Source organism: Cyclopterus lumpus, chromosome 23, assembly GCF_009769545.1.
Source record: "Cyclopterus lumpus isolate fCycLum1 chromosome 23, fCycLum1.pri, whole genome shotgun sequence".
Classification (NCBI taxonomy): domain Eukaryota; kingdom Metazoa; phylum Chordata; class Actinopteri; order Perciformes; family Cyclopteridae; genus Cyclopterus; species Cyclopterus lumpus.
Window position 1 is genome coordinate 133,428 of NC_046988.1, and position 14,829 is coordinate 148,256.

The window sequence follows — 14,829 nt, forward strand, 5'->3', positions numbered from 1 at the left end:
GCACCTCACATCGGTTCAGGAAAAACTCCCCCCAAAAAACCCTTTCAGGGTGAAAGGGGAAGAAACCTTCGAGAGAGCAACAGAGGTGGATCCCTCTATCAGGATTACAATAGATGTGTACAGAATGAACAATGTAACAGTTACAACACATCTAATGCATATGACATATGTAAAGAGAGTAGTAGGCATGAAAAAAAATGCAACTACCAATAATAATAATAGCAACAGGGTATGTAGTAGAATAACAATGATAATAATTTAATACCAATGCAACTAATAATAATGATAGTAGCAGTGGGTGTCAGGTCCAGATAAAACCACGATACATGGAAACCTGCAAGGCGACAAAGCACAGACTGGAAAGAAGCAAAGTTGTATAAGTTGTTATGCTGAATTTCCAATATTTCTTTCTGTCTCTGCCTGGTTTTCTCCCTCCAACATGCATTATGCATCAGTTTATCCCCCCATCATCCATCCATCTTTGTTCCCTTATTCTTCACATTCCCTCTTCGCCGTTCAAACATGCTACATAACTCCATCCTTGCTTTCTTTGACACCTAACTTTTATATTGACTTGGGGGTAGGAAAGGCAGGCTGCTTGTGTATGGGGTCGGGTTCTTTCCCATGTCCTCCTTCGTCTCATGTTGATGTCGGTTCAACAGAGCTCTCCGTTCTTTCTTTTGGACTGATTGTTGGATGGCTTTCCCCTTAAGGAGTGTATGGTGGTGGAACAGAGTCCAGGTCAGAATCCACAAGACCATGTACTTCAGAAAAAGAAGGATAAAGTTTAGCAATGCATTGCCTTTTCCCATCCATTTCCATGAATGCATTTTATTTTCTCCTTTTTCCCCTGCTTTCTGCTTCCTCTCTCCACATACTAAATCCCTTCCAGTCGGCTTTAAACGGTTTACATTTCTTTCTTTCCCTTTTGGACACCATCTCATTTTCTCCTGACTTTTTCTCTGTTCCAAGTTTGAGTTGAGCCAATTGTTGTAGGCTAAAACTGCCCTATTCAGGAAACCCCACTTTTATCCATTCTTCCAATTGTTTGACAGTTTGTCTGTCTTTCTCCCACATAAAAAAGGTTTAATAAAGTCTTGTACACATTAGTTCATGTCTTCAATTCAGCAATACAACTCCTTAAACATAACAATATGATAAATTTCCACTACAAAAATTGTAGTTGTAACAGTAGTGTTTCCCCCCCAGCACAATGATCGAGTTCTCTGAGCCACTCCCCTACGCTGCTGAGCCTAACCATGTCCCCGCCACCACAGTAATCTTTAAAAACATCAAGCAAATAAATATCATCTTTGATTGATGTAAGGTTGATGTAAATAAGGGCTGAGAGAACAGCATGTGAAAGGGGACTTTGTTTTTTTATTATGTTGAGATGTGTTTTTCCCCTCTCACAAGTTTCACAGTTCTGTCTCTGTCAGAGACAATTAACCATCTTGCTTATGTTCGAACTATAATCTAGATTGCTTGAATTTGCTTTTTGGACCAAGTCATACACAGAGGAAGCTACCAAGTGTTCTCTGCTTGTTTTAAGGGCATTCCAATGAAATCTTAAAATGTGTCTTGTTCCTGTCAGCATCATCATTAGAAATGGTAGCCTCTTTCACACAGATGATTTCAGAACACACTGTCATCACAGGAGCATAAGAGTTGTGACAATTAACGCAACAGTGTTGGCGTCAGGCAGCGACTTGCATCCATCCATCGTTGTTATATGCTGGTTGATGTCGTCCTCTGCTCGGAGAATAAGGAGCTCCTGCACTTTGTTTTCTTCCCATCTTGCTGTCATTCAAGGTTGCCGTATTTTAGCTGCGTGCGTTTTTTTAATTTTATGGTGGTTGCGGTGCACAAGTAAAATATCATTAAAACGTTACACACTGTCGGCTGTCTCTTTTCACACAGACGTCGGCCTCAGCTCTGTGACTACCTCCGCTACCTGCTCAGCAGCCCTAATCCCCCTACAAACCTGTCATACCTGTGAGGGCTCTGCTCTGGTATACACTGTAAAAAATAGAGTTTTGTGTGTTAGCAATCACAGTGAAGGAGGTGAGCTATTTAAGTACTTCTGATTGGATGACCGTGCAAGTGCTGACTTAAGCCCACAGAAAAGGTCTGACTGATCTTCTGTTTGTCTTTGTGGCCCTCAGTCACCTGTCCGGCTCCAGATTCACGGACCTCCACCACATCTGCAGCCCCTTCATCAAACGAGCCTGCCTCATCTCTGGCTATGTGAGATGTTTTTGTTACATTTATATTATAAAGTACTATCATTGTGCTAAAGTCAATTGCCTACCAATTGTATATACTTACCATTACTGTTTGCCATTTTCTGAGTTGCATTATTGTTGCATGTTAATACAGCTAAAAATGATGACTATTTGAAAAAGATTTGCAAAATATTACATTGAAATGTTGTAAAGCCCTGTTGGGTTTTTAGTAGAATAATACTTCAATATTTGCTTCCAATTTGTAATTGTTTGTATTGTACACTGTAAGTAGTATACAAGATGCCATTTAGCTGTCATAATCACAGGATTCAAAGGGTGCTTTGAAGCGGGGTTTGTATGAAGTACTTTTCCATAGTCAGTGTATCACTGACTGTAAATGACGGTCCTGTTGGTACACCTGCCCCTAGTTTAGAGAAACAGGCAGACAGGAGAGCAAAGTGGTTACCAATGGCAACCCTTACTGTTAAGCCCTGAATTTGTTATTGTTTTTTTATTTGTATCAGTTGTGATAATAGACATGTCAATTTTCAATTAAATAAATTCTTCATTTTGTGAACTCCCCTTCACTCCATTCTTTTCTTAAAATACATTTCAGGCACAGGACGTGTTCTTGCTTGAAGTCCTGTAAACGGGAAACTAATCGTGCATTGTGACTGAACTCTTACGTTTTCCCCTCCCTCCTCCAGGTGGTGATCATCATGTCGGTCAGGCTGTGGCTGATGGGAGGATCCATGCCCCTGTTCTCTGAACAGGACAACCCTGCCTCCTTCTCTCCACACCTGCTTACCAGGTTTGTGACACACAAACAAACAAAAGAAAGCTTATGCTTCTCCCTTTTTTACTGTTTTTTTTCCCAGATAAAATGCGTTTCAATGTTAAAATATATCAATTCAAATTCACCTATTTCAGAGATTGCATTGATTATTGTATAATGAGCCATAAATGTACAATGGCACTTTATCATCAGCCTTGTTGTGTATTTGGCTTTCACAAGTTAGTTAGAAGATGGAAATAACTGACAAAGTTATGCCTAAAACAAATTGAATAAATAAATAATAATTTAATCTAATTTTGTGTTTTTTAAACTGGAAATGTCAAGAATTTAACTAAAGTTTTAAAAAGCAGGCATGTGGATTTGGGGATTATATTAGCTGATAATCATACTTGCACTAATATTTGGAGCCACATCACCATCAGTAGTTATATGTATGATTTATAAATCAAGCACTTTCACTGCCGTTCACGTGAATGATTGTGACGATGACTTTGAGGCCGAGGACCACGTTATGCGTATATTGTATAAATTCATGGGGCCAAGCAAACCATATAGTAATGAAGCCATCAGTTTATACCATCAGTTTCTTTGTTCTTGTTCCAGTCACATTTGTACCTAAAATTGGTTATAGCTCAGGAGTTAAGTGATTAAAGAATATTCAAAAGGTTGGTTGTTTGATCCCTGGCGGCAGTTAGGGGTGGTCCATATGAAGGATTCATTCAGTTAGTAGCCTCGTAACAGCACGGTGGTGTTTTGAGTTGTGAGTGAACTGTATTGCTGAGCAACCTGGATCTCAGCAGTAAGGAACATTTTAGAAAAACATCCCCTTGTACTTCTTTTGTTATATCAACATGTGTAGCACCTCTCAGCCACAGCCAAACTGTGAATTACATTACAGCTGTTCCTAGAGTGTATGAATATTAGTTAGTCCTGATGGGCAGGTGGCACCTTAGCCCCTCCCATCAGCGTATGAATGGGTGAATGATATCATGTAGTGTTAAAGCGCTTTGGTTGGTCGGTAGACTAGAAAAGCGCTGTACAATCATAGGTCCATTTACCACGGTTCAGAAAAAATAGACAATGGAAACAGTAGCAGTGCCAACTGCATATACAATGCAGTGTGTGGACACCACATGTGTACGAGCCATAGCGGTTCAGCATGCTGTGTGGCTGCTCTGACCTGTTAACATGGGCACGGAAAGATTTCGCTACGAAAAGGAACGGCTTAGTTCATCTCGTGTTGTGTCTCCCTTGTACCTGTCTGTATGCCAAAAAACAAAGTGTGTGTGTGTGTGTTGATCACGGTAAAGATTATTTTCTAAAGTCCATGTGGCCCAATGTGACACCGGTGATGGTGACCAAATTGGTATACCATGGCGACGTAATCGGTGAGACAGCATATCATTGAGTCAGTCAATAGCACAGCGTCAAAGGAAAATAGCTCTTCTCTCCTATAGCCACCTGGGAAATTTATACCAAATTCCCATTTCCCTCTCTGTCCTTCCTGTCTCGTTATTTCTGCTCCCTGAAGTCTAGCTGAGCCTCCAGTATTGCCGTATCACCTCTCTGTGTGACTGTCAGTGTGTCCTCACTCTATCCATCCTGCTTCTATGTGCAGGTAGAAAAAAATGAAATGGCTTTTTAAAGTTGATTATGAGGTCCAAATTTTCTTCATAACTTGTTCTGGGGCATCTACTATTCAACCTGTATACGTTGTCTATGCTAGTTAGATTGCATATAACTTTGCAGATGACACAACTTAGCATTCTCACCAAATTACTATGGTGCCCACTGTGCCATTAGCCAACAATTAAAGACAGGTTATTAGGGGCTTGAACTTCACCTTCTTCCCCCTTGTTTTCCTCTTTTATCCCCCTGTCTCCTAATCAAGTTCTTACCTTGGTAACCTCTGCCCGCCCAACCACCTGCCCCCTTGACCCCATCCCTTCTCACATTCTCCAGTCCATTGCTCCGGACCTTCTTCCCTTTCTCACCCATCTTATTAACACCCCCCTCTCAACTGGTTGTTTCCCTAACTCTCTGAAGGAGGCAAGAAACCCACTCTCGACCCATCTGAAGTCAATAACTACAGACCTGTCTCTCTCCTCCCCTTCCTTTCCAAAACTCTAGAGCGAGCTATCTTTAACAAAGTCTCCTCCTTTCTCCACAGTAACAACCTTCTAGACCCCCACCAGTCTGGATTCAAGGCAGGCCACTCAACAGAGACTGCCCTCCTTGCTGTCTCTGAGCAGCTTCACACTGCTAGAGCAGCCTCTCTCTCCTCTGTCCTTATCCTTCTAGACCTTTCCGCTGCCTTTGACACAGTGAACCACCAGATCCTCATGTCCTCCCTCCAGGACCTGGGTATCTCAGGCACCACGCTCTCACTCTTCTCATCCTACCTCACCGACCGCTCTTACCGGGTAACCTGGAGAGGATCTGTGTCTGAGCCTTGTCCTCGCACTACTGGGGTCCCTCAGGGCTCAGTCCTTGGTCCTCTTCTCTTCTCTCTGTACACCAACTCTCTTGGCTCTGTCATTTGCTCGCATGGCTTCACCTACCACAGCTATGCTGACGACACCCAACTGATCCTCTTGTTTCCCCAATCCGAAATACAGGTACAGCACGAATCTCTGCCTGTCTGACTGACATCTCTCAGTGGATGTCTGACTGGCATCTCTCAGTGGATGTCTGACTGACATCTCTCAGTGGATGTCCGCTCACCACCTGAAAATTAACCCGAACAAGACTGAACTTCTCCTCCTTCCAGGAAAAGGCTCTCCCACCCACGACCTAACTATTAACTTCAACAACTCAGTGCTGGCTCCGACTCTGACTGCCAGGAACCTCGGAGTGACGCTCGACAGTCAACTCTCCCTGACTGCCAACATTACCGCAATAACACGCTCCTGTAGGTACATGCTGTACAACATCAGGAGGATACGACCCCTTCTCACTCAGAAGGCGTCACAGGTTCTGGTCCAGGCTCTGGTCCAGGCTCTGGTCATCTCACGGCTAGACTATTGCAACTCCCTCCTGGCAGGTCTACCTGCTAATGCCATTCGACCTCTACAGCTCATCCAGAATGCAGCTGCTCGACTGGCCTTCAACCTCCCGAAATGTACCCACACTACTCCGCTCCTTGCGACCTTCACTGGTTACCGGTGGCCGCCCACATCCGCTTCAAAACATTGGTACTTGCGTGCCGTGCTGCGAATAGATCGGGTCCGGTCTACATCCAGGACATGGTCAAACCGTACACCCCAGCCCGTTCACTTCGCTGGGCTTCTGCCAATCGGCTTGTAGTTCCTTCACTTAGAGCTAAACACTCAACAAAATCACGACTGTTTGCTGTGCTGGCTCCTCATTGGTGGAACAAGCTTTCCATTGACATCAGGACAGCAGAAGTCTCTACATCTTCCGTCGCAAACTAAAAACACATCTTTTTCGACTATACCTTGAATAGGGAAGGTAGAGCCGTAGTAGCACTCTAGTAGCACTTAAATGTCCCTTACCGATAGCACTTTGTTGTTTAGCACTTTAGTAGCACTTTAGTAGCACTTAAATGGCACTTACGGATAGTACTCTGTAGTTTAACGTTATTGAAGAAATTGTACTTGCTTGATTCTTGTTGTTCTGAGTTTGGACTCTTGGTTTAATGCACTTATTGTAAGTCGCTTTGGATAAAAGCGTCAGCTAAATGACATGTAATGTAACCCGCATACCTTTTGGCAACAAGCAGAACAAACTGAAATGTATTGCTTAGTCTGATTCCAGAGCTATAGACAATAGCCCAAGTTAGCCTCACCAGACACACCAAGGCAGCAGGTCGTCCCTCAATCAGACGATCGGCGGGTTCAATCCCCAGCTCCGCCAGTCACTTAACCCCAAATTGCTACCGAAATGGGTGTGAATGATTAGATCCTGATAGGCAGGTGGCACCTTGCATGGTAGCCCCTGTCATCAGTGTAATTAATGGGTGAATGATGAGTTGAGTGGTTGGAAGATGAGAAAAGAGATGTACAAGTACAGTCCATTTACTAATTAAAGGAATTAGTGTGTGTGTGTGTGCTTCATGCTTTCTCTCTTTCTGCCCCTTACTTATTCCACCTCCTTCCTCAGACCAGCTGCTACAGAGTAGCTGTCACACTGTGGACAGATCAATAGTTTCAGCCATGCAGGTCTTGAACCCACGGAGAGACATGTAGATAACGCAAACAAGTTTAAAGCAAATGAATCGGCAACGTGACTTACAATACACACTATAACTTGGCACAGTGTTGGGCTCTAAATGTCAGGTTATAGAATTACTCCATATCAATATTAAAACTTCGGACAACCTCCTGTTCATTTTATACTCTGGTAAACTTTAGTATTGAGATAAGTACAGGATGATTCAAATGATTGATTTAAACTCTTGTTAAATTTTGATTATTGATCACTGTATGATTCCATTTTTTTCTCTTTCTTTCATCCCTGTATCTGCCTCTCATCCATTGTCTCTCTTTTTCTACATCCATATCTCTGTCCTCTCACCACAGGATTTTGACCTATTCTTACCTGCTGTCTTTCAACGCCTGGCTGCTGCTGGCCCCCATCATGCTGTGTTATGACTGGCAGGTGGGCAGCATTCCCATGGTGGAGTCACTGGGTGACATGCGCCTCCTGGCCACTACGCTACTGGCCGTGGTGATGGTTGCTCTCTGCCTTCACTGCGTCTTCTCACTGCAGGTAAGAGCAATAAAGTGATAAGTAGCTGGAAAGGGCCTACACTTGCAATTCTCATGAACTCTGTTGCCTCCTGATGCCCTCTGTCCTCATCACATCATTTGAAGAGTTGGAAAAAGCATAGTGGTTACAGCATTTTCCATTAAATCTCAAGTTATGCATCTATGTAGTCATTGCAAATGAGCTTCTCACTTTATTTGAAATGGGGTAGATAGTTTCAATCTAATTATCTAACTCCCACCCCGAGCCAGGCGGCTCCCCACGAATGACTCGTGTGCCCAGGCCCCATGGGGATCATAGTACCCCTTCTGGAGGCTCCGGGGACCACCCCGAGCCAGGCGGGTCCCCTCAAAGGGGTTCGGAGCTGGATCCACCTTGTACTCCGATGAACCCTTTCTTCGGCCATGAGGCCCACCCGAACACAGGAGGGAAAAATAGTCCATGATGGTTATCGTCAGGGGATCCGAGTCGGCTGGGTTCTTACTGGGCAGATCCTTCTGTCATGACCGAACAAAGACTTGAACCCAAACGCACGACTCAAGGCAAAGTAACAACAAAAAATCGTAGTTTTAATTAACTGGAAACAAACAAACAGAAAATCTACATGAACAAAGTAACATAATATCATGATGACTGGTGACTGGTGAATTTCATAAAAATGGCTGGTTCTCTGGCACAAAAGACAAGACGAACTGGCACAGGACAAAGGGAGACGCAGACAATATATACACACAGGGTGAGGGCACAGGTGGAAACAATCAGGAGCGAGCCAGACAATCAGACCAAAGGGGAAACACACAGGGGAAGGAACAAGTTGCCTGAAACGAGAGGAAAGTTGACTTTCAAAATAAAACATGAAATCACGAGACAACATGGACACAAGACACAAAACTGATTAACTTTAACATGACAGTTTCCTGGACATGACAATATCCCGGTTTTGTTATGGTTTATATGCAGATTATTATCTAATCAGAAGAATATACAGACAATAGTTTATGAAACACCTTATTTACATGATCTGCGTTTGTCTTTATGATAGTTTGTTCATGTTCGTTCCTGTTCTGAAGAGACGTTCATGTCCTGAAGAACCTGTTCAACCATTCATGTTCTGAAGAACCTGTTCATGTTCTGAAGAGTTGTTCATGTTCTGAAGAACCTGTTCAATGTGTGTGTGTGTATGTATGTATGTGTGTGTGTGTGTGTGTATGTATGTATATATATATATATATATATATATATATATATATATATATATATATATATATATATATATATACATACACACACACACACACACACACACACCTCCACCTCCTATGAATCGCCACCTTAACGTGGTGGAGGAGTTTGAGTGGCTCAGTGATCCTGGGAGCTATGTTGTCCGGGGCATCAGCCCCTGGTAGGGTCTCCCAAGGCAAACAGGTCTCGGGGGAAAGCCCAGACTAAGAGCGGTTCAATAAACCCTGATGATTACCAGCCCACGGACTGAAGCTACCTTGCCCGGACAAGGGAAACCGGGGCACCCTCCCGGAGCCAGACCCAGGAGGGGAGCTCGTCGGCGAGCGTCTGGTGGCCGGGCTTTCGCCCATGGGGCCCGGTCGGGCTCAGCCCGAAAAAACATCATGGAGCAGCAGTCACCCTGTGGACCCACCACCCGCAGGGAGAATTATCGAGGTCGGGTGCTATGTAGACCGGGCGGCGGGCCAGGTGGGAGACCTGGGCGGGCCGATCGCCGGCAGCATAGACTAGCTCTAGGGACGTGGAACGTCACCTCACTAGCGGGGAAAGAGCCGGAGCTGGTGCAGGAGGTGGAGCGGTACCAGCTAGATCAGGGGTCGGCAACCTTTACCACTCAAAGAGCCATTTGGACCCGTTTTCCACAGTAAAGAAAACACTGGGAGCCACAAAACCCTTTTGATATTTAAAATGAAATAACACTGCATATAACGTTTTTTTTGCCTTTATGCTATGTATAAACAAACTATAATGTGTTGCATTTATGAAATCAATGAACGACTGCAGAGAAAACAAAATTACATTTCTGCATGCAACAAAACATTTTGAGCTCTGAAAAAAAGATGTTGACGTTGGGTTGAAGGTTACTTTCAAGTAAAATACTCAATGTCTATTTGAGTCCTTCTTGTATTTCTGAAAAAAATGCCGTCCTCTCTCTGTGAACGGCTTCCCGTGCCTGACTATTTCCTGAGCGCATATGTACTTGAATTTGCAGACTTCATCCACTTCTTGAAGTGATTTTTACTCAGATCAACCTTCCGCATCAGTTCCGAAACGGCTTTTTTTCTCTCATCTCCATCCGGATATTTTTGAGCAAAGGCTGCGTGTTTATTCTGGAAATGTCTTGCGACATTTGACTTTTTGTTGTTTCCTAGTTTCTCATTACATATTAAGCATACTGGTAAACCAGTCTCGTCAGCAGTGAAAGCAAATGAATCTGTCCACGTACCATTGAACGTTCTGTTTTCTTCAGACACTGTTCTCTTCTTAGAATTCTCCATAGTTGTCCTACCTGGGATTCGAAAAGTTCAAGAAATCGCGCGCTGGCGGGTGTCGCACATTGGCGGTTGTGACGCATAGTAACAGCGTAACAGCGACATAAATTTTTTTAACACGTTTTATTTAGATGTTACAAGATCACCTTAATCTTCAAATTTAGAATTACATTTTAAAAACGAACAAACTAAAATAAAATACATTTTAATTAAATACTCATTAATTATTTTCAAAAGCCACAGGGAGCCGCATCAGAGGGATGAAAGAGCCGCATGCGGCTCCGGAGCCGCGGGTTGCCGACCCCTGAGCTAGATATAGTTGGGCTCACCTCCACGCACAGCATGGGCTCTGGAACCAAGCTCCTGGAGAAGGGTTGGACTTTGTCCTTTTTCTGGAGTTGCCCAGGGTGAGAGGCGCCGGGCGGGAGTGGGGATACTCGTGAGCCCCCGGCTGAGCGCCGCTGTGTTGGAGTTTTCCCCGGGGAACGAGAGGGTCGCCTCCCTGCGCCTACGGGTTGCGGGGAGTAAGGCTCTGACTGTTGTTTGTGCTTATGCACCGAACAGCATTTCGGAGTATCCGGCCTTCTTGGAGTCGGTGGGAGGGGTCCTGGAAAGGGCGCCGCCTGTCGACTCCATAGTTCTCCTGGGAGACTTTAACGCTCACGTGGGCAATGACAGAGAAACCTGGCGGGGCGTGATTGGGAGGAACGGCTTGCCCGATCTGAACCCGAATGGTGTTTTGTTGTTGGACTTCTGTGCTAGCCACAGTTTGTCCATAACGAACACCATGTTCGAACATAAGGTGGCTCATAAGTGTACCTGGTACCAGAACACCTTAGGCCGGAGATCAATGATCGACTTTGTAATCGTATCATCTGATCTGTGGCCGTATGTCTTGGACACTACATTCACATACATTCAGAGTCTTCAGAGTCAACTGATCACCACCTGGTGGTGAGTTGGATCAGATGGCGGGGGAGTCGGCTAGAAAGACCTGGCAAGCCCAAACGTGTAGTGAGGGTGAACTGGGAACGTCTGGCAGAGGATCCTGTCCGGGAGGTCTTCAACTCCCACCTCCGGAAGAACTTCTCACAAATCCCGAGGGAGGCTGGGGACATGGAATCCGAGTGGACCTTGTTCAAAGCCTCTATTGTGGACGCGGCTGCTCGGGGCTGTGGCCGGAAGGTCATCGGTGCCTGTCGTGGCGGTAACCCGAGAACCCGGTGGTGGACACCGGGGGTGAGGGAAGCTGTCAAACTGAAGAAGGAGGCCTTTCATATATATATATATATATATATATATATATATATATATATATATATATATATATATATATATGACAGGGCGACTGTAGGTCAGTGGTTAGCAGGTCCGTCTTTCAATCAGGGGGTTCAATGCCCGCCCTAGTCGATGTGTCCTTGAGCAAGACACTTAACCCTGAATTGTTCCCTGTAGCTGTGTCTACAGTGTATGAATGTAACATGGTTGTAAGTCGCTTTGGATAAAAGCATCAGCTAAATGACATGTAATGTAATGTAATATATGTATGTGTGTGTGTGTGTATATATATATATATATATATATATATATATATAATGTGTGTGTATATATATGTATGTATATATATATACATACATACACACACACACACACACACACACACACACACACATACAGGGATATCTGTCATCCCTGTTCTTATATTTTATTTTGTGTCTGTAAAGTGTTGGGCGCCATGGCCCCTGCTCTCTTTCTCTTTCCGTTTCATGGATTGTGAAAATCTGGTTTGTGGTCCATGCCTACTAATTATTCATACATTTCTGTCATTTCATATGTTGTAATTTTGTAACGCTGTTCATTCTGTACACATGACATCTATTGCTTCTGTCGATCCGGGAAGAGGGATCCTCCTCTGTTGCTCTCCTGAAGGTTTCTTCCCTTTTTTCCCTGTCAAAGATTATTTTTGGGGAGTTTTTCCTGATCCGATGTGAGGTCCTGGGACAGGGATGTCGTATGTGTACAGATTGTAAAGCCCTCTGAGGATAATTTGTGATTTTGGGCGAAACAAAATAAATTGAATTGAATCATCTGCTTTCCTTTCAAGTTTATTTTGACACATGTATCAGTTTGTTGTTGTTTGTTTGTTTGTTTTACAGAGTCTGAATTACACATATTACAATTCACAATAAATCTGCTTTTCATCCAAGCTGTTATAAGAGGTTTCATTTGGAGCCTTTTTACTTGGCTAATTCTAAAATATAATATGTGTTTCTTCTTCTCTCTCTCTCTCTCCCCCTATTTATCTCTCTTTTTACACCTCTCCCTCTCTCTCTATACAGAGAAAGGAAAGCAGACAGGTGTTGGTTGGAATGTTGTTTCTGGTCTTCCCCTTCATTCCTGCCAGTAACCTTTTCTTCAGGGTGGGATTTGTTGTGGCCGAGAGGGTTCTCTACATGCCAAGGTGTGTGTGTATCAAAGACAGTTAGACAATGCACTGATCAAGTCACTGCCAGTTATTCTCATGGAGATTATTTTGAAACATAATTTTTACAACTGGAATCTCAATCTGACAATGCAACATCACTAAAAGAACTTCATGAGAGAAAACCGTGACCAATATTAAAATGAATATACAAATTGTCTGTTGAAAACAACGATCATAGTTTACAGACCCCACTTCCTGTACCTATTGTACTTGTTGTAGCTGTACTTATGGTTTTCATTTAATGATCGCTCCACTTTTGGACAATATGCACGGATCAACGGATGACATTTTGATTAGATTTGATTAGAATGTGGTGGTCAAGGTCACTGTGACCTCTCAAAACATGATGTAATTCATGTCAAAGGGTTTGGCAAAAGTATGTGTACCCAGGGGATCTGAAGGGATTTGGGCATCACGTTATGTCACAATGTTTTGAGGAGGCATGTGTTGAGTGATGACAGTGAGAGGATGTAGGACTACAGTAAATACTACTTTTGCCTTTTTTGTGTCTCACCCTCGTGTTTCTCCACCAATCCCCCACTTACATCCTTCCTCTTCTACTCTTCTAGTATGGGTTATTGTATTTTGGTGGCTCATGGCCTAGGTCGGCTTTGTTCGGTGATGGGCCGTTGGGGCACCACAGTCCTCAGTGTCTCCATGCTGCTGCTCATTCTGCTCTTCTCCTGGAAGACCGTCCAGCAAAACCACGTCTGGCTCTCCAGGGAGGCGCTCTTCCGGTAAGGAGACATAGAGACTGTGTTGGTGTGTGTTTGGGCATCTTTTACCTGCCATGTGGGGACATACATCTGATTACATTATGAAATTGTCCTTATTGGGGAGGGCAAAATTAGGAGAATTGCATGTGCTCATAATGTAAATCATTACATCCATCCATCCATTTTCAATACCATCCCATCCATCCATCCATTTTCAATACCGTTTATCCTCATTAGGGTCGCGGGGGCGCTGGAGCCTATCCCAGCTGACATAGGGCGAAGGCAGGGGACACCCTGGACAGGCCGCCAGTCCATCGAGGGTACACAAAAAATCATTACATTTTAGGATTAATAAAGCAGGGGTTCCAAACTCGCGGGCCGACCGATATTTTGTGGCCCCCTACTTGACATCAAAGTTTAGTGTTAGTGCGGCCCGCGCGTTTTTCTCACACGCACGATTTTCGGACAGTCTGTGAAACCCCCTCCGGAGAACGGCCGGTGTTACGGTTTACGAAGCGACCGCGTTAACTGGCGACTTTGAACAAATGTGTCCGTTGTTGTCGTAGTTAGACAGCTGTTGAAAATAGGAAGAGAACACGTAGCTGCCCTCGTGAAGGCCGCATTGTTTAATTTGTATATTATATATTATTATATATATGAGAGGGGTTGACACTTCATTACAAAATTAAACCAAGCGGCATTCACGAGGACCGCTATGCGTGAAAAGTCGCCAGTTAACAGGGTCGCCTGTTAAACCGTAACACCGGTCAACGCGGAAATACCGCATCCGAAAGTAGGTTACGGTTTCTCCAGCCTAAGTGCGTGACGTTCAGCCCCACATAATTCGGCGTGCATGGCGTAAATGCAGCGTTCGATTTTTAAACACTTTCATCGGATTGAAATCCGTGAAATGTCACCGAAGAACGGCCACTCAACGCGGAAGTACCGCATCCAAATGTCGAACGCGTTTGAGTACTTTCTCCAGCCGGAGTACGGGACATCCAGCTGCCCATCATTCGGCGTGCATGGCGTAAATACAGCGTTAGATTTGCGGACACTTTCATGGGATAGAAGTCCGTGAAACCCCCTCCGGAGAACGGCCCCGATCCTGTGCTGTGATCCCAAATGGCTCATGACGTCACACAGGAGCTGAATGTACAAGGCCAGGGGCAGCTTGTCAGCGCTGCTATGACAACGTCAGAGCATTCTCCACACAACGTGTGTTATGGAAAGCCCAGCTCTCTCAGACAAACCTCTGCCATTTCCTAGCATGCAACGCACTAATAATATTAATAATAATAATATATCCTTTATTGGTCCCCGTGGGTAAATTCTTCTCTGCATTTGACCATCCTTAGTTCTTAAG

General features: G+C 44.2%; 1 protein-coding gene across 5 annotated transcripts in view; it reads left to right on the forward strand.

The window, feature by feature from the left end:
* tmtc1 (transmembrane O-mannosyltransferase targeting cadherins 1) overlaps positions 1-14,829 on the forward strand; it is a 65,260-nt gene that overhangs the window by 20,559 nt on the left and 29,872 nt on the right. For 3 of the 5 annotated variants that reach the window (XM_034525867.1, XM_034525869.1, XM_034525872.1), the window contains 6 exons: positions 1,921-1,995; positions 2,166-2,247; positions 2,933-3,036; positions 7,563-7,752; positions 12,602-12,723; positions 13,317-13,484. In XM_034525867.1, the coding sequence (XP_034381758.1) occupies positions 1,921-1,995; positions 2,166-2,247; positions 2,933-3,036; positions 7,563-7,752; positions 12,602-12,723; positions 13,317-13,484 (741 nt within the window). The remainder of the gene's footprint in view (positions 1-1,920; positions 1,996-2,165; positions 2,248-2,932; positions 3,037-7,562; positions 7,753-12,601; positions 12,724-13,316; positions 13,485-14,829) is intronic. The other 2 variants (XM_034525868.1, XM_034525870.1) reach the window with 1 other exon arrangement.